The 20675-nt window shown below is 41.1% G+C and overlaps 1 protein-coding gene across 3 annotated transcripts in view; it reads left to right on the top strand.

The window, feature by feature from the left end:
* The window catches only part of FNIP2 (folliculin interacting protein 2), a 61613-nt gene extending 41513 nt beyond the window's left edge, over positions 1 to 20100 (top strand). For all 3 annotated transcript variants that reach the window (XM_042469078.1, XM_042469077.1, XM_042469080.1), the window contains 9 exons: positions 2818 to 3019; positions 3812 to 3900; positions 6860 to 7006; positions 7108 to 7277; positions 9155 to 10370; positions 12446 to 12602; positions 13587 to 13787; positions 15780 to 15895; positions 18603 to 20100. In XM_042469078.1, coding sequence (XP_042325012.1) covers positions 2818 to 3019; positions 3812 to 3900; positions 6860 to 7006; positions 7108 to 7277; positions 9155 to 10370; positions 12446 to 12602; positions 13587 to 13787; positions 15780 to 15895; positions 18603 to 18681 — 2377 coding nt within the window. In that variant the 3' untranslated portion in view covers positions 18682 to 20100. The remainder of the gene's footprint in view (positions 1 to 2817; positions 3020 to 3811; positions 3901 to 6859; positions 7007 to 7107; positions 7278 to 9154; positions 10371 to 12445; positions 12603 to 13586; positions 13788 to 15779; positions 15896 to 18602) is intronic.
* The last annotated feature ends 575 nt before the right edge of the window (positions 20101 to 20675 follow it).

Here is a 20675-nt window from a genome sequence, read left to right as displayed (position 1 = left end):
AGTGGTCTTGGGCAAGTCACACTCCCTCAGCCTCAGGGGAAGTCAGTGGCAAAACTCCTCTGAACAAATCTTGCCAAGAAATCCCTGTGATAGTGTTCACCTTAGGGTCACCATAAGTTGGGAACAAATATTCCAATTTTCTCCTGATGTAGGACCCAGTGCTGCTTATAAAATGAATTAAAACAAAGTACAGTTCTAAAGTAATCAATTAAGAAATTAAGATAGAGGGATTAGGTAATGACATTCTGACAGTTTATTCTCATTCCAGCATCCGAAGAAGGTTGGTGACCTAGGGTCCCTAGATTAAAATGATTTATGTGCTAAAAAGTTTTTGTTTAAGCCCAAGATACAGATTCAGGAATTTTTTTAAGAAAATAAAGAAAGAAGGAGAATATATATATTTCTGTCTGGTCATAATAACAACTGACTTGAGATTTTGTCTTGAGGCAGATTGTTCAGATATAGCCATATTAGTATGCTGACTGAAGTATTATTGGTCCTGGATACCTCTGTTGGCATAGAGAAAGATGTTCTGTATCTTCAAATGACCTTGCATTTGTCAGTAACTGGTTTTTATGAATAAACGTACATGGCGGCATAGTGGTAAAATTTGACCAGTACAATCAATGTAACAGCATCTCCTTGAAGAGTCTGAAGGTGCAGAAGTCTGTGTTGATCTTTTCTTTGAAATAATAGCAGATTTGATCTCTTCCAGGAGGATGGCTGTTGTAAATCCATACCCAAATACTTTGGACCACAACAAGAAGCTTGCCTAACTATGGTGCGGTACACACCGTCAGAAAGCAGTGTCCTGGCGGCGATAGTAGTCCCGAGACCTATGACGTGCAGGCAGTGCCATTATTGAGCAGCACCGCCCACACGGGAGGATGTAGATGACGTGTGGGCATTCAGATGCCCACACGTCTCTTACAGGAAGTGGTATAATAGGGCTGCATAGCAGCCCTTACAATGCTGCATCGCAGCCCTTTACAATGCTGCAAAAAAGGCACTCTAGGCAGCTCCTTTTTTGCTCTGCTGCGCAGCAAAGAAGGGCAGCATTTCACTGCCAGTGTGTACCAGGCCTATATATCATTTTTGTGAAAATCCATTTCCTCTCCAGATTGGGATTGCAGCTAAACTCAAAGGGAAAAGGGGATTCCAGGATGGGTGTGAGTATGCAGATGACTTCATAGTCCCTGGTAATCAGTCACTTCTGAATCTTTGGCCCTTATCAGATGAGTGTGGAACTGGGGGTCTTCCGCACAGGGTGGTTCGAATTCACGTTATTTCGCACAATACCATCATACCAGCATTCGAATGGCCCAATCCACACTCACGTGAATGCGCGAGCTGCCGAACTGAATGCGTACTGGCTCCTCTTTTTGGAGCGTGTTGGCCAGTGCGCTGATAAGGGGATTGGCGGGAATTGGGGCCTCTGTTTCGATCTCAGTGCGAATGGGTCTGGTGTGACTACCCAGTCCTGAATTCCATCGCAAGACCCCCGATTCCAATTTTTACTTCCGTGGGTCCGGCGGTTCCAGCAGCTCCTCCTCCTCCCCCGGCTTGGAGCCAGCCTAGGCTGCATCTGCATCCCAGGCAGGGAAGAGGCGCGGGCCCGCTGGAATCGCGGTTCCAGCAGCCTACTCCTCCTCCTCCCGCTTGGGAGCCAGCCTAGGCTGCATCCCAGGGAAGAGGCGCGGCGGGGCCGCTGGAATACGGTTCCACGAGCCCCTCCTCCTCCTCTCCCGGCTTGGGATGCAGCCCAGGCTGGCTCCCAGCCGGGAGGAGGAGGAGGAGGTGCTGGAACCGCGTTCCCATTGCCCCCCGCGCCTCTTCCCTGCCTGGAAGGGCAAGGCATTTCCTCCCCTCATCGGAGGGGAGGGGGGGGAGGAAAGAGCCCTGGGCAGAAGGGAGCAAGGAAGGCATTCTTTAAGAGCCTCTTTTCCCTGCATCCCCGGCCCAAAGCCCTCTGTCGCTGGGCATTCCTTCCCTTGCAGGAGAAAAATCGGTCATGAACGGAGCTCATGTCAGGCAACCCCCCCCCCTTTTCAATTCAAACATTTTTTTTTGAGCGCCACATGCGCATGGTTTATATTCCAGAGACAGATGGAGCCAGGCTTGCACTTGCTTTCTGCAGAGGGAGAAGCTACAAAATGTTGCAAACAATCAATGTTACATTTTTACCCATTTACACACACACAACACACATGTAGAACCGGGCATGCTATTTGTTGCAGGGAAGGTCATGGTAACATTAAAACCAAGCAGGAATGTAGAGAGGTAACAGTAATGGGCACGTTGTATCGCGATGTTAATGTGCATGAGCTGGCTCTCCAGCTGTTTACCGACGGGCTGGTCATGACGGGACCTTCCCCTTTCACCCCGGAAGCGTTTAAGGTCGCACCCATGCAGGCAACCACTGAGCATGTGCGAGGGGGCCGATACGAATCGGCCAATCCTCAGTTTGAGCCCGTGTGACAAAACATTCTGCACTGAATGCACTTCGCGCGAATGCGGACTGGCCAATTTGAATCCTGCCAATGCGGAGGGACTCCCAGGTATGATGATATTGTGCAAAATAACGTGAATTCGAACCGCCCAGTGCAGAAGACCCCCAGTTCCACACTCATCTGATAAGGGCCTTTGACTTTGTGAGCTCTGACTCTACTATACCACTGGTTGTATACAAGGAGAAACCCAGTTTTAACCATGACTAATATCAACACACCAAAAATGAGCAAAAGCCTCTGGGATGTTGATAGTGTATATTAAGTGCACATACAACTGTTCTTCAGTTTTCCTCTTTCTTTTTTCTAGCTCCACTGAAGAAACATTCAACATGGCAGATGAAAGCTGTAGCCTCAATCCTGCAATGATTCGAAGGAAGAAAATTGCCATCAGCATCATTTTCACCCTCCCAGAAAATGAAGAGTCTCAGAGGGACTTCCAGGATTTCTTCTTTTCTCACTTCCCCATATTTGAATCACATATGAGCAAACTGAAGAATGCAGTTGAAATGGTAAAGCAATGGGGCAGATTGGTTCCTGGTTTTAATTACCACCTGCAGTGCAGGTTGGCATAAGAGGGAATGGTCAGACAGGTTTATGTGCATTTTGTTGGCTGATATTCCCTTAAGAAGTATCACTGAATCATTCACAGGGAGTATCAGTGTGGGAGTGAGGTTGTACCAACTAATCCCATCCCAAGTTTCATGCACTCAGCCTTTGATACACCATTTGAGCAATACCTTTGAAGAGGACCTTGAGTTTGCATTTGAATGTGGATCTCTTGTTTAAATTTTGCCATTTCTTCTCCATAGCATTGTTCTAGTGTTCATGATTGTAAACTTTTTATTTATTATAAAAAATAATACTTGTTCATAATTTCTCAGGCTGCTATGGCCTCTACATCAATGCACAACACAGACAATCAGATAACATATCCATTAAAATAAATTGAAACAATTAAAAAAAACAGTTTTATGGCCCATCATCTCCCCTTGTTTATATAGAAGATTAGCATTTTCTTCCCCCTTCCCCAAGCAGTGTATTTAAATCCTTTCTGCATAGTTCCATAAGAAGAGGCACATTTTCCCCTGGCTGCTAAACACAGGTTGACTGACAACCTGTCACTCAAGAGTAATTTTCTGCATAGGCATGAAGCAAGAGGAGGAGAGTGCGAAGACCTAGGTTTTATGTTTGGTTTCAGTTCCTGGGGAAAAAAGTGAGCTTTTTAGTAAGTTTTTGAAAGGAACATACTCATTTTGCATGTCAAACCTGTCATTATTTTTATTATCATTATTATTTCCAAGGCTATGATCGTCTGTAGAAAAATAGCAGAAACTAGCCAAAAAGTGCAAGTTTACATCAGCCGTGTCATGCATGCCTTGGATGAATTCAGGTGAGTTACTCTTACATGGAATTATGTAGGGACAGATGAAAAGTAGATTTGTATTTCTCCATATTGAAAATCCAGTCCACCACTTAGGTAGTGACTCATGTTTTTCCTGAGTCTGCCCTACACACACACTTTCCCCTCGCTCAAGAAGAACTGAGTTTCTTCTCACAAGATAACGAGTTTGTAAATTTAAACTGTTAAATTTGGTGGGGAATTCCTGTTCTCCCACCAAATACCCTTTTGTCTGATAAGTTACACAATTAAAGAACAGTTCATGATAGCACTTATTTTACTATCTGAAGTAGTCTGCAGCCTGATTTTCTAGAGGATGACTACAGTGTGATCTAGGTTCCAGCACATTGGGGTGGTAGACTGCTAGTTCATGGCAATACTGGGTGATAGTGCCCTATTTGCTTCTTGCCCCTTCTGTTCAGAAATACAGTCCTCCATCTGCAGTAGAATACTCCCAATTTTCCAGTCTAGTCCTAGCTTATCCTGCTTCTAGGCCGAAGCATAAGACTTACCAGTAATTGTTATTTGTGCAAATTAGTGCAAAATACCCTTTTTTAGAATCTTAAAGCAGCTGTTTTTAACCCAAGTTTCTCCAGTCTTTCATGCAATGATTCTTCTCTATTTACTTACACTGTGATAAATGTATCAATATAGCCCTTTACTATTATATGTTCTCAGCCATTGCTATCAGTGTAGACTACTTGCTGAAGTGCCTTGGTCCAACAGATCAACAACATCCATTTCTTAGAAAGTAGTGTCTGTGTTTGGAAATTTAGCTTGTTGTTGTTGTTGTTATTGTTGTTGTGTGACTTCGAGTCATTTCTGACAGAGGGAGACCCTATCATGAGATTTTATAGGCAAGATTTGTTCAGAGGGAGCTTGCTTTTGCCTTCCTCTGAGGCTGAGAGTGTGTGACTTGACTAAGGTCACCCAGTGGATTTCCAGGGCTGTGAGCAAGGATTCAAATCCTGGTCTCCAAGTGGTACAGTATTATATATTATTCTGCGTTAGTCTAGCACTCAAATCACTATGCCATGCTGGCTGTGAAATATAACTGTGCTTGTCAAAAATATGTTGTAGAGCTTGCAAAAGTTGGGTGATAACTAGATTCTGAGAGTTGTAGTCCAAAAGGTAACTTTCACACACTGATTATATCAACAGTGAATTGATCTTGAAAGCCACCACAATTAGCTTTTTGTGAATATCATTAAACATATATCCAGAACTTAGAAAGTTTTTTAAAGAACTTTCTAACCCCGCCCCTCCTCTCTGCCAGCCTGTAACTCCCCAAAAGTCACTTTTCCAGGCTCTCACTGTGGTGCATATAAAACATTCTCAGTGCTGAAATGAGAGAAGTTGCTTGAGTCTGTATTTGGATAAGGATTTCATGCTTCATTCTGGCTTCTGTGTGGGTTTGATCATCTGACCATATTTCAGCTCATTATTAAAGCACCTGACTGGGGCCAGGGCCAAGTTGGAGAGGGTGGGTAGGGATTATATAAAAGAGCATGTGAGTCAGAGATGAAATTAACAACATAAACATTGCTGTCACAACTGACACTCATGACTTGCTGCCCTTTGACAGCCCTGGGAATACTGTAGAAATGGGTTTTGTCAAATTTTAATAAAGGTTCCCTGATAATAAGCATTAGACAGAATCTGGAGTGAACCTCTTTTATCTGTGCAGAATTCTATCTAATGCTTTTTGTCATACACTGTCCTTGCATTTTCCCATTACCTTCAAATATCCTATATTTGTTCCAGAGCTATATAAACATGGGAGAGGGTAGATTTGCATATACCCAGCCCACATTCATAAGATATGAATGAGTCCCCAGTCACAGTCAGCATACAGTTGTAAATAGTCTGTTCCATAACTTCTACAGTCAGGTGCATGCAACCCCACCTTATGCATTCACACAACATCTGAACTGGCTTTTGGTCCTTGACATTAAAATAGTGTAATGAAAAGCTCCTGAGGTTGTCTTGAGTAATGTCTGTCCTATGGCATATGTAGGGTTACAAAGCCGTATGGGTTTCACCATAGCCCCATTTGCTCTCTGTAGAGAGCTAAGGACAACTTTACTTCCATTCAGTAATCAGGTGTGAGTTGGTATTGCAAGCTGGTAAACTACAGTGGACCCTTGTTATCCACTGGGGTTTGGTTCCAGGAACCCCTGTGAATAACAAAATCCGTTTATGCTCAAGTCCCATTAAATACAATGGCATAGCAAAATGGTGTCCCTTATATAAAATGGAAAAATCAAGGTTTGATACTTGAAATTTATACTTCTTTTGAATATTCTCAAGCCGTGGATGCTTGAATCCGTGTATAAAAAATCCCTGTATAAGGAGGGTCAATTGTACTTCAGTAGCCACTGGAAGCTTAGCACCAGTTACATATGCAGACGGGAAAGGATTCTGTGCCCTTGAAGTACCCATGCTCATTTTATAATGTCTCATCACTGATCCATCAGGCAGGGTGAGGCAACTGCCTCAGGAGATAGATTGCAGGGAGTGGCAAAGACAGTATGCACTATTACAATACAGTATTTGTTTGGTTTTCTCTCTGAATTTCTGAAACATTCTTTTGTGTCAAAGAACATAACTCTGTGTGCCACTTCACCTGTGTTATTCCCCTAACTGTCTTGCACTCCTCAGGTGTGGTGAAAGTTACTTTTCCATTTAGGCAATCTTGTCAGTCGGAGTAAAGTAAGGGAGGATACAACATTCATTTCTTGTACTTTCAACTCAGGCAGAAACATGTCTTGTGTCACCACTGCATTGATCCCACAGTTTCTGGGCCATTTCAGTGGCATTGTAGAAGCATGATTAGTAATTTGACTTTGCAAATTAGGCCACATTTTTGTTTGAAAGAGGTTTTGCGATGTGAATAACTACACTTTATAGTTTATAGTTCATTTTTTCTTTTTCTTTTGGATTCTGGTAGAGTTACAATCTGGAATTTGTATTCAGTTCCAAGAATTGCAGAACCTGTGTGGCTTACTATGATGTCGGGTGCTTCAGAAAAGAATACATTATGCCAACACTTTCTCAAGGAGTTCACAGCTTTGATAGAGCAAACCAGCAAAAACCAGTAAGTCACCTTTGTGTGTGCTTTGCTCTGCTTTGCTACCTTGAAACAGCAAGTTTTTGGCAGTGTTCATGGTTTTGTCTCTGGTTCTTCTCTCTCCATAGGTTCCTAGGAGCTCTATTAACAGCAGTGCTGACCTATCACCTCGCCTGGGTACCAACAGTGATGCCAGTTGACCATCTCCCCATCAAGACCTTGTCTGAGAAATGTGCCTCTCAGTCTGTGAGCATGCTAGCAAAATCTCATCCTTATAATCCACTATGGGCACAGCTTGGTCAGTGCAGATTTTCACATATAGATATGTTTGTAGAAATGTGGTTTTTTTCTGTAAAGAAAACAGAAATATGTCTTGAACAGAAGTGTGTTCATTTAAATGGATATGAAAATAATTTATCTGAAATTATTAAACTGAAGAACCACAGTTAGAAAGGAATATGATTGTGTTTTTGGAACATTGGTATTGCCTCTTTATTAATATGTGCACCCATCTGATTGACTTTAAGCATATAACTTTGCATCCTGCAACCAAAAATTGCAAACAGTTTACAGATTCATACTAACAATTGTGGCAATATCTCCATGAAGCCAGGCAATGCCCTCTAGTGGTTAATAAGCACATGATAAGCTGAATAATTGGCTTTACATCATTTGGCAGTTATGAAGTGTAGATACCAGCGATACATATTTAGTTTCTTCAGAATCTGAATTAATCTCAGGTCTGTACATTATAAGTAGCAGATTTTGCGTGCCTCAGAATTTAACAAAAAATAACATGACAAATCCAGTGAATGCATTCAACACCAAAAATTAGAGGTCAGATTGCTTATTGTCTTCCTTTACCCTCTATCTAATATTTCAAGCAATGGAAATAGGGTCGGAAGAATTTTCTCCTTTAGAAGCCAAAGAATTACTTGACTAGTAATTCCATTAATGACTTCAGTGAGCCATCTGTTTCTCCATACTTCATAATGTGGAGATGGGTAATTTGTGACCAGATTTTGTTAGATGAGAACTCTCAGCATCCCTCTTGAGGGATCAGATGGGAGTTGTAGTACAAGAACATCTGAACGCTGTTGTACAATAATATCTGGTGGCTCAGACATTAGTCCATCTTAACACTCATTAAGTTCTCTGTTCAGTTTAAAGATGTTTGGTTCAACTGTTGTGTTTTTTGCTGATAGTTTTATGGTTTTATACTTTTTATTTCTTCATTTGAAATGTGTTGGTGCACTTTAGAGTGAAATAGATAAGCCAGAATAATAAAAATTGTCCAAATGTATCATTTAGATCTTATTAGGTCAATAAAATTGTCCAGAACTTCAAAATACCAGTTTGACATCTGCTAGACAATCATGTCTAGTAATGATAATAATTGAGAATGTATGACATTCAGTAAAAAGCAACATGCAACTTGGATATTGCTGAAGTGTAGGTCATAGCCCTGAGTAATAACGTTTATAGCTGTTATTCAGGCCATGTAGCTTACACTTCAGCAGTATCTAAATTTTGTGATCCTCTTTTATTAAAGGCCATATTGTGAATGGCTACTGTGATTGCTATACTGATAATTAATTTGGCTGATCCACCACTGTTGTTATTGGCATAGCTGTAAGAAATTAGTTACTATAAATCTATTTTACACTTGATTTTAGCCAGAAGTCTGAGAAGCCTTTTGACCTACTTCCAACATAGAAACGAAACTGTAAATTACTTAAATTTATATGGGTTTTAAGTGTTCACACAAACACTTATTTTAACACAGAGTATAAAACTCTATGCTAATGACATGCAAAAAATAATCAATTTATATGATGTAGATAAAACTCAAGAGATTGATTCCTCCAAAGATTCTGATTTTCAGTTTGGAAGTGTATTCATGTGTATTCATTTCTTCTGCTAAAATCAATGGAACTTAGAATAGCTCTGTTGGAGTGGGATCACATCCTTGAGTTTTTCTTTGATGTCAGGATGGAATGATGACTGTAATAATGTTTGATTCCTGACTGTTGACTGTCACTGCACCTTTTGTAGACAGATGACTCTCTTTTAGACAAATATGTTTTTTACATGCTCGATTTAAGCCATGTGTCTACCTAGTTAACTCACTTGGAGTGAATATCCTTCTTTTTTCCCCCTTTCTGTTTGGTCTAGGTGACTTATATGGTGCTATAGGTTCACCTGTCAGGATGACTAGGACTGTAATTGTTGGGAAACGTAAGGATTTGGTTCAGCGCATACTCTATGTCCTTACATATTTCTTGCGGTGCTCTGAGCTACAAGAGAATCAGCTCACCTGGAGTGGGCAAGTTGGAAGAGAAGAGCAAACCCTGAATGGCAGCAATATCACAACAGCTCTGGAAAAGGGAGAAGCTGAGGAATCTGACTATGTGGTTGTCACTGTTCAAAATGAACCTGCTCTCGTACCTCCTGTTCATCCCCCAAAGTGTGGAAAGCACAGGTGTGCTGCAGCTGTGGAATGTGACAGCTTGGTTGAGTCCACCTGTGTGAAGGAAAAGCATGAAGGAATAAATTTTGGGCAGTGCCCTGAGACATCTCCTTGTTTGTCCAGAGTTGGCTCCCCAAAAAGAATTGTGGAGAAGACCAAGAAGGGAAAAACTGTAGCCCATTCAGAACCTGTTTCTGAAGAGCAAGCTAAATTGGAGAATTTGACACCAAGGATGAATAATGGCAACCATTGTGGTGTAATAGAACAGATGCTTGGCAGCTTGGCCACTGTACCATGCCCTGAGAGGTTTGGCTCCAAATATTCTCGATTGGAAAGGGTTACCTTTCAGATTGGAAGTTCAGCCTCACCAGAGTCTGATTTAGAAACACAAAGGAAGGAGATGGATAAAACTCTTGAAATGCTCAGGATTAAAAGCACATCTCCATGTGTTGTGTCACGTCTATCTTTTCAGCCTCAACAGGACAAATCAAACGTCTGTCTTAAACCACGGACAAGGCAGAAAGCTAGTAAAATGCATGCACCAAGTGCACCACGGTTGTCGTTAGATCGGATGTCTGTGTCACATGATGGCAAAGTCAGAACTATAAATCTTGGAGCACTAGGGGCTTCTAAAAGTACATGCTGTGAAAACCTGGAAAGAAGTTCACTTGACTGTGATTCAGGCAGTCCCAGTATTGAGCAAGAATCTGGCCAAGTAGTTACTCAAGATATCCCCTGTGGGGATGCTGGCAGAGAACACACTTTTAGCCTGGAAGAGAACATTCCTAGGAATGAAAGCTGTGACAGCGCCCTGGGTGAGAGTGATGATGAAGGTGGTGCATCTATTCCAGGTGTACCATCTTCTAACATTGCTAGCAATAGGCCTGAAAAACTTTCTGAAGTGGAACTTGCTTTGCCAAGGTAAACAAGCAGAGAGGAAAAAAATGTGCAGCTCTATGGCGTGGCTCCCCAGAGGTTTTATTTTATTTTTGTGTTGTTCCAAAATAACTTTTGAATAATATGATGGAAGCTGATGTGAAATCTGATCCAGCCTAAAGCCAGAGATTTTTACCACCTAGCAGTATTGGCAAAATCATGGAAAATCTTGTTTGTGATAACTGAAATGTATTTATTATCTAAAGATAGTACTAAATGCAGCTCAAAGTAAAATTAATTTTTTTAAAAAATATTGCATCACTATGTAAGGTTTTAGTTAAATAGAACCAAAGGGGAGATGTTCACCCACTGTTTTTTGTTTTGCTTTGTTTTTTGCAAAGGCTTAGTCTAATAAGCTTAGTGTAGTATACCTTTTTGTTAACCAGAAAGTACATTCGATCCATACTGTATTATGCAGCCATTTTTTGTAAACAGGCATGTTTGAGATTAGGACCACAAAACAGAAATGACTCAGTGCAAAATATTTTTGTGTAAACAAAAGGGAAGATAACTTTCTTGGATTTTAGGGTACTTTGAGAAACTGAGACGAGCCAAAAAACGTAGTTTCCAGCCTCACTTGGGGCCTAGCAGTTAGATGATGCATGCCCTGAACACAGAGGGAAACCGTGCCGGACCTGCTTCTTCCCTACAGAACCAGAGCAAAAAGTAGTAGTAAAATACTGCTCTTTTTGCCCACCTTGTTCAAAACCGCAGTGGTGGTCCAGATGGGAGCTGTGCATGCGTGGCTGATGTGGCCATAGTTCAAAATGTGGCAGTGCGCCTGCAGACCCTGTTTTTTGGTGTGTCTGTTTCAGGCCTCAGTCTCTATAGAGTTACTGCCTCACAAACATAACTATAATTGAAATACATGGCACTTTGCCTGTTGTGTATTCATTGACTCCCCACTCACTCAGTGGTTTTCATGTGAAAAAAATGGTTCTTCAGATCTGACCATTCAATTGCTGTAATTCAGTGTAATTTAAAAATATAATTTACATAACTGTATCTGCTGCTAAATAATTGCACTAATCCATACAGCCTGGATCTGGCTAATTTCAGTGGGATACGGTGGCTCAAGTGGTTAAGACACTGACTCTGTTGATTCCAAGATCGGCAGGTTGGCAGTTTGAGGCCGGGGTGCCGCATGATGGGGTGAGCTCCCATCACTAGTCCCAGCTTCTGTCAACCTAGCAGTTTGAAAACATGCAAATAATAATAATATAATTTATTTATATTCCACCTTTTTCCAAAGGAATCAAGGTGGATTACAAATGCAAGTAGATAAATAGGTACCACTCTGGTGGGAAGGTAAACAGCGTTCTTTGCAATCATGCTGGCCTCATGATCACAGGATAGTCTCTGACAATGCTGGCTCTTTGACTTAGGGCCCGAACAGACAGGCCAAAATAAAGCTGCTTCAGGTCACTTTGGAGGCATGCTGTTTAAATGATGCATGCATCCTAAGAGGCTGGAAGCCATGCCAAAGCCATGCTCCAGTCCTAAGGACTGGAGCGCAGCCTTGGTGCAGCTTCTGGCCTCCTAAGATGTGTGTGTCATTTAAACAGCATACCTCCAAAATGAACTGAAGCAGCTTTATTTTGGCCTGTCTGTTCACACCCCGTATGGTCAGACATGACTTGAGAACCTTGCAAAGAGGAATACCTTTACCTACCTGCTGCTAAATAATTGCACTAATCCATACGGGATGGATCTGGCTAATTTCAGAATGCCATTATTGGCATTCTTTAAGAATTCAGGAGAAAATTCTTTGTGGTATTTGCAACTTAAGGTAGATATGCAGTTGTTTGTTAATAGCCATGGAACAACTAACATTCAAATATGAGAAACAATTACTTTATAATGACTACTTTTTTCATTGGCTATTTTTCATTGCCAATCCTGAGCATGTCAGTCTCTTGGCAAGGAAATTAGTCGTGTAGTCCATTCACATAGCACTAGTCTTGTCAAAATAACTCTATTTACAAAACATTTCAATACCTTTAACAAAGAAGCCTTGAAGAAATTGACCACTAAGGAGGCAACCAATTTCTGTGTTTCAGATCCAGCACAATCAGCAATCAAAGTGTGAAGCATTTTGGAAGGTCACTTCTGGGTGGCTATTGTGCCTCATATGTGTCTGATCTAGTGTTACAAGGAATAAGTAATGAGGAACAGCTTAAGCAATGCTTACCAGTTGAGTTGAGTCATGCAGTGAATGTAAGTCTGTGTATACTTCTGAGCAGGAAGCCTGAACAGGATTAACCTTGGGCTGAGGGAGAGGGATCTGGTATACCTGATAGTAAGCCAAAAAATGAGGTGCGCAGAAGGGATCCAAATCTATCACTTTCTTTCATTGCTGGAATCCAGATTTAATTTATGGACTTCATTGTTACAAGATGTGATGATAGAATGATTCCATAGCTACAGAAAACTGTACGCCTGCATCCTGCATGGCAAAGACAGCATGTAACTCAATCTCATATTACTGTCCCTATCTCCACTGTGATTTTAGATTGCATTAACTGCAAACTTGTGTATTGGTTTAAGAAATCTGCCAACTAGTGACTAAAAAGAATCTAACACAGAGACACATTCAAATTAATGTTGAAAGGGGAGAGGAAAAAAACTAAGGAACCACCAGCTACAATCTCCTCACTAAGCACAATGAATTTCAGAGCACTAGAGTCTGTTTTGTAACTATAGTGCACACAATTGCATGCACATACACGCATGCATATTTATTGTATTATTGCAAGTAGAATTTGTATTCTGCTCTTGGAAAGTTGCTTTCTAGCAGACCTAGCCAGTGTAATTAATAGTGGGGACTGCTGGGATTTGCAGTCAGTCAGTCAGTCCCTTTTATGGAGAAATTCCTTCCACTTAGGAAACTAATTATCATAGAGACTTTTTCTAGAAATTGTGGTGAGGCTTAGAGATTGTGGAAAACAGTCATGCATTGGTCATGCAGTCTATTGGGGAAGAAGAAGAAGAAAAGACCCTGCTAACCTCAGAATTGTCATAGTATTAGAGACAGTGGAGAACAGCCCACTGTTTGAATGTGACTGCTATTGGAAAGGTTTTTCATGTTATGTGAAATGGAATAGAAAAATTAACATTTGTAATTTCAGTATGCAGTCAAATAAAAATAGAATTGCAGCTTCAAACTTTCATTTGTTCTTTCTGATGTCTTTGTTTTTACAGCATCCTGTTCTAGATGAGCCCATAGCAGAAGCTGTTTGCATTATTGCAAATACAGATAAATGGACTGTCCAGGTGGCCACAAGTCAGAGAAAGATGTTGGACAATATTAGGCTGGGCAAGGATGTCCTGGTCTCCAACCAAGTGTCTTCCTTATTACAGTCCATTTTACAGCTTTATAAACTCAACCTTCCTGCTGACTTTGTAAGTATTAATTTATAGTCTTCATTCAGGACCTTCACACAAGAAAAAAGTGACACACAAGTTTTTGAATATGTATGCCATGGTACTTAGTTTTTAAACCTAGAAGAAGTGCAGTCCAGGAATTAATAGATCAATTAATAGAACTGATTACTGTTGTTGGAACTAACTACTCTAAGACAGTATTATTCAAAGTGGTGGTTCTTGGACTGGTACTTGTCCACAAGCCATCAGCTGCCAGTCCTTGCACAATTTCCAGAAATAAATAGTTGTTGCCAGTGGACCCAAATATGGCACTAGTCCCTGGCACACTGGTCACCTACATCAGATAACTTAGGAACAGTGGATTAGGAAATCTCATTTCTGTTCAAGAATTGTAAGCTTCTTTTCTCAGAACCTCCTTTCTTGATTGCAGCCTTTTTTTCTCTCTCCCTAGCAAACCATTGTTTCATCCTTTATTTCCCACAACCTGTAGGTCCACCAGAATGTAACATATATACTCAACTATAAATTGACCTCATGTATAAATCAGGATCAGGTTTGGGGGCCAAAATTAGAGATTTTGATGTGACTCATGCTTAAGCTAAGGATAAAACATAACGGCGCAGCCATTGTGAGGCTCAAAGTGGGAGATTCACAGAGGCACACAGTGTAAGAGAAGGATAAAAATAAAATATAGAAGCTGAAAGATATTGGGAGGGGGATAGGTAAAAGACACTCACCAGAGGCAAGCTGATCACGCAGAGTTCCCTCAAAGCCCTCCTTGGCAGATTCCACATGCAAGCCCTGGTCCATTGATTCTGCAGACCTCCAAAAGTCGCCCAGAAAGCACTGCTGTCACTACTTCATCTCCTCAGCAAAGCTTTCCTTTGAGAGCCTGGGGATGGCCACTTCGCCTTTGGGGCTGCTTTAAACACAGATGGGAGGTGGTGACTGGATGCCAGGATCCAGTTTAAAGCAGACCCTTCTTCCTCTTCTCAGCGAGGCCCTCCACTCTCCTCTCCACCTTGGCTGTCTCTCAGGACACAGTGAAGGTGGGGAGGAGGGTCGGGGAGCCAGCATTGACTGTCCACTCTCCCCTGACCTTGACTGCCTCCCAGGAGACAACCAAGGTAGAGGGGAGAGTGGTGGGCCCTGCTGAGGAGAAGAGGAAAAAAGGCTGCTTTAAACTGGATTCTGGCACCCGGTCATCGCCTTGCGTCCCGGTTTAAAGCAGCCCCAGAGGCAAAGCGGCTACCCCCAGGCTCTGAAAGGAAAGCTCCACCGAGAAAAGCAAGAAGTGGTGACAGCATGCTCTGGGTGACTTTTGGAGGTTTGCAGGAGCAATGGATGCAGGGCTCACATGTGGAGCCTGCCAGGAAGGCTTTGAGGAGAGGACCCTGCATGGGGAAGCTGATATGCATTATCAGCTTGCCTGTGGTCAGTATCTTTTACTTGTTCCCCCTCCCAATTCCTTCCAGCCCCTGCATTTTATTTGTATCCTTTTTTTACATTGTGAGTTGCTTTGAATCCCTCGCTTTGAGCCCTCGCTTTCCCCAATGGCTGCATGGTGTGTGCACATGCCACCATTGGGGACAGCGAGGGGCTTACCTGACCATATTGACCTGTGTATAAGCTGACCCAGGTTTTTTAGGTCCATTTTTTTTTGGAAGAAATTTTTTGAATTATACATGAGTATACAGTATAAGGTAATTACTTGCAGTCCCATCAAGCTCATTAGATTACAGAGAAGGCGTGGGGGTAATAATACCAAAGTGCCTTATGTCACCCCAAACATTCCCATTTCTGGCTCATCTGGCGATTAGTAAACTCCCACCCTTACTCAGGGTAAGTATACTAGATCTCTCTCTGGGCAGTTACTTCTGGAGAAGTAATAACCTGTGAGATAGATAGAACTTTGATCTTAAATTCCATGTGTTTTTGTGCTCTAGACTATACCTGTTGTGCTGTATTCTTCTTGATTTGATCACCATGGACTGTTTTTTTCATTGGTAGTGTATAATGTATCTGGAGGATCGTCTACAGGAAATGTACCTCAAAAGCACTATGCTATCTAAATATTTGCGAGGTCAATCAAGAGTTCATGTGAAAGAACTTGGAGTGGTGTTGGGGTAAGTGATACTAAAAGTGCTTTAAGTTTTGAGTAGAGTTTTTTAAAGCCCTGTCATGCACTGAACAGTTAGAATACTCCCATTGTTCATATAGATATGGGTCCAAAACTGACTGCAGAAACAATCCAGTTTGACACTGCTGTAGCTGCCTTGGCTCAGTGCTAGGAAATTGTAGGAACTGTAGTTTTCTGAGACATTTAGTTTTCTCTGTTAGAGAGCTGTGGTGCCACAATAAATTACAATTCCCAGAATTCCCTATTATTGAGCTAGGGGAGTTAAAGCTGTCTCAAACTGGATTATTTCTGCAGTGTGCCTTGGACCACAGATATAGATAATAGATACAGAAAGAGAGAGAAAGAGAGAAGTCACACTGCAGAACGTGGGTGAAGTGCTGTGGGTGTCTTTGGATATCTGTCCCACAGTGCCATCTGAAAACCAAATCAAGATGTTAACTGAAAAGAAACAGAAGAAATTTCTTACTTCAGAATAAAATGAAACTTAAAAATGGGAAAGTTTTTGGAAGGTAGATGAGGGAGAGTTCTGCTCAGTGCAGGATGCCACAGGGAAGTAAATCTGTTAATTTTAGACTACAATAGCTAATCGGGATAATGAATCAGGATATTGAGGAAAAAAGATATAACTGCAACATGTATTGACTAGTATAAAATCCTTCACTTGATGTTGCTGCCCTATTTTACCCTTGTATCATACATTAGCTATTTCTGTTTTAACATATCTGCTTTTAGTCCCATTTTGGACCAAAATCTGCTTTTAGTCCCATTTTGAGAGAAAATAAATGATAGTGGGATTTGGGGAAAATACATTTTATTAATTTAGCTGCATTTTTTCTGCTTGGTAGGATTGTTTAGAACAAATTAATTTGGGGCAATTTTCTGTTGAAATGTTACTTGTAAACAGTGAAAATAAATGCAATACTTAGGCAGTTCCATTGAGGGAATCATACAGAATTGCTCTGTAGGCTGCCATTTGCCCATCTCACTTTTAGAGATTGTCTGTGTGATTTGTTTGCTTCTGTAGCATATAAAGCAGTTAAATACACGAATGCCTTGGAAAATAATTTTGTTCCCAACCCTGAGTTCATACGAAACTGCACTATTTATTTTGTCATTTGACACTTTTAAAGCTTTAGAAAGATACATTACTGCACCCTCAAATAACTCAATCTTCAGCACAGGAAATGTTGGCAGTTGGATATAAATGTGACAGATAAATAAACAGTTCTAGATTAGCAAACTGCTGAACCATCTTCCTGTTACTGTATATAAATAAGAATTGTTCACCAAAGGCAGAGTATCTTACTTGACAAGAGTCTGGAACAACATACATACAGCATTCAACCTTGTTTCTGGGTCATTTTCTGGGTTTATGTTGCTGGCATGGTGGATCTAGTTATCAGCCTGTGTATTACTGCTCTTTTTCCCCCTCTTTAGCATGTAATCCATATATGCTCTCATGAGACCCTCCAGTTGTTTGGTTGCACATGAATATTGATTTCCCTTCCTCCCTATCCCCCTTCCCCCATCCCCTCATCCTTGTTTAGAGCTGTTTTGTTCCTTGCTGAAGTCACTCAGGAAAATCTGGATGACTTTCAGGCTGCCAGGAATCCCTTCCCTGTGCAGTTGTGTGCTTTCTGTTAACATGATCAGTTTTGTAGTATGTCTTTTATCTTACCAGTTAGAAGGTGGTGCAGGATACACCAGAAGCACTTACTGCAGAGGCAGGCAACCTGATGCACTCAAGTTGTTTTGGACTACAGCTCCCATAATCCATGACAGTTGGCTGTTCTATCTGAGACAGAAGTTAGACTATTGTTAACTAAGGCCCTACACAGATTAATGGAGTCATCCACTTCCTATTGTCGTCAGTGCTGCATGGCCCTGTGAGAATGTTCTGAGATTGTCTACATGTATGAGATTGTGGCTACATAGATTGTGCTTTTAAGAAATGCACATAGGATTGTGCTTTCAACTCATATAGGATTCTGCTGAAAAGGAGAGAAAAAATACCCCCACTGTGTTTATTGAGGCTTTACTCGCAAATAAATGGGTATGGGATTATAGTTTTACTCTAATCTGAGGTGGGCAATTTATGGCCTTCCAGACATTGACGCAATGCAGTTCCTACTGTCTCTTGCATTTTGCTGTGCTGGCTAAAGCTGGTTGAAATTGTAGTCCAGTAATATAGAGGGCAACAGGTTGCCCAACCTAATTTAACAGGACAGCTTCAATGATCTCTAAGAGTTGCATTGTGTCCCATGTCTTCTTTAATTCTTACTATCACCCCATGGCTGAAAGCCCACATGGAGATACTTGTGTGAAATGACTGTTGATTCAAGTCCTCATAGCATTAATGTTTCATGTGAACACTAATGTACCAATTTTGTTGTTGTCATTGTGCATCTTTTAGTCATTTCCAACTCATGGTGACTCTAAGGCAAACCCATCACAAGGTTTTCTTGGCAAGATTTGTTCATTGTGGGTTTGTCTATGCCTTCTTCTGAGGCTGAGAGAGTGTGACTTGTCTGGGGTCACCCAGTGGGTTTCCATGGCCAAGTGAGAGTCAAACCCTGATGTCCAGAATCATAGTCCAATGCTGAAGCCACTACACCATGCTGGCTGTGATTTAACATGTAGCTGTAACTTTATCTTGAAAAACCTTTGTCATTTCTTTCAATTATTATTTCTAGGATTGAATCCAACGATTTACCTTTGCTGGCTGCTATAGCGAGTACTCATTCTCCATATGTTGCCCAAATATTCCTCTAAGCTAAAATACATGAAGGCAAATGCTTCCTTGTGAATTTTAGGTGTGAAGAACAGTGATGCCAAATGTGAAGCAGGCAGGAGTGGAGAACAGCAGGCGACAACAGTTTGTTCTGTCACTTTTCCTTCTCCAGGGTTTCATCTAGACACTTTTTAGTGGAATTTCAGTTTACATAAGATAAAACACATTCAGGGTTTTTATATTGGCATGCAGCGTTGGACAAAAGGATTAAACACCATTGGAATATAAAGTGCTTATTTGTTGTTTTCAACCAAACCAAAAGGAAAAAAAAATCCAAGTACTGTTTCCTGACTGCTGCACATGACTGCTGCACATGTTTTTCCCCCATTGGATTTCGGTAAACAAAGCAGCACAGCATTCCCGTGTTTGGATGGACAAGCTGGAGAATGTATGAATGGGCATGCTCTTCTGTTACAGCACTGCCTTCTGTGGAATAAAGACTACCAATAACGCAGCTACCGCCAAGAGAGCTGAAGCTTCATTCAGCATTCTTGTTGGAGAAGGAAGTTCTAGAATCTCCATCAGATGAAAATGGGAAAAGCTACAGGAACCTTCAGTAAAGCTGCTGTTAGTCTTCTACATTTATCCTGTCGCAAACACCATGTCTTGAACTTCCAGTTCCCCGGCCTTACTAAAATATGTCATACTTGCTTATTTATCTTACACAACCACCCTCAGAAGTGTCTATTTGAATCTTAAAATTTGACATGATGAACTTGGCTTAAGTTCCAGGTAGTTTAAGACATAAGTGTACCATTGCCCTGTAAATAAGAGATCACTCTTTAGCCAAACTGTGTAATAAAGATCCACTTCTTAAGTGAATTCATGAAATGTACAGAAGAAATCTCAGAGGGGATATCATTAAGAGGTAGGTTAGCCATAGTAATAGTGACAGAGCAGTTCAGTTTGACAATTGCAGGTATCTGAAGTGATCCAACAGTTTTGCACTAGCCTCTCAGTGCCTTCCACTCTTGTGCATCTTGACTCTAGAAGAGAAACTTAAGTGAGTTAAAAGTTCACTATATCCATTTTATCTTTTGAAAATCATTTTCTGTACTGCTCTACTGTCATAACCATTTGGAATTTCAAACCTAGGGCCTTCCTTTGAACAAATTCAGTACTGTATAAACACTGTGACTTCTGCAATTTTCAAGCAAATTAGCTTGTGAAATTAGGACAAGGAACAGTAAATCCTTTCAGAAAGGCTCCTTGGTTGTACTTGGCTAAGACTCCTGTTGTCTAAAACAATTGCCATATCTGATTGAGAATGCTAAAAAAGTCTTGTCATGCTTAGCAACGGAAATAAGTGGCGTTGGCAATTTTGAAGCATTTTTTTTCCAAACATTGGTTCAATAGTGTAATATTTCTTGGTTAGAGCATATAAAATCTTTAGCTTTGTTTCATTGGCCTGTTACAGACAGCCAAAATAAAGCTGCTTCGAGTCACTTTGGAGGTATGGTATTTCAATGATACATGCATCCTAAGAGTCCAAAGGCCGCACCAAAGCCACGCTCCAGTCCTAAGGACTGGAGTGCAGCTTTGGTGAAGCTTCCAGACTCTTAGGACTCATGCATCATTGAAATACCATACCTCCAAAGTGACTCGAAGCAGCTTTATTTTGGCTGTCTGTAACAGGCCATTGTTCCTAATTCTATCTAGTTCTTTCATCATGCTAACTGAGATTCAGGCTTTCCTGTTCTGCAGAGAGCTAGTCATTAAGCCCTAACAGTATCATTCCCTGCCAAGATTATTTTTAAAAATGAACAGATTTGTTATCTAAACTGATGAACATTTATGTTCTGCAGATAAAATCTATCCAAGCAAAGGTTAAACAGAGCTGCCCCATTTCTTCATCAGCATCAAGAAATAAAATTAACCAACATACATTAGCCCTACCTATTGATGCGTTTTTTTAATATATAGCCCATAGCCCTAAATTAAGATTGTGGGTTTTAGGAGTGTAGTAAGAGTAGCA

Source organism: Sceloporus undulatus, chromosome 5, assembly GCF_019175285.1.
Source record: "Sceloporus undulatus isolate JIND9_A2432 ecotype Alabama chromosome 5, SceUnd_v1.1, whole genome shotgun sequence".
NCBI lineage: Eukaryota > Metazoa > Chordata > Lepidosauria > Squamata > Phrynosomatidae > Sceloporus > Sceloporus undulatus.
The sequence above is the reverse complement of the archived record's forward strand: the minus strand, read 5'-3'. Positions and strand labels throughout refer to the sequence as shown.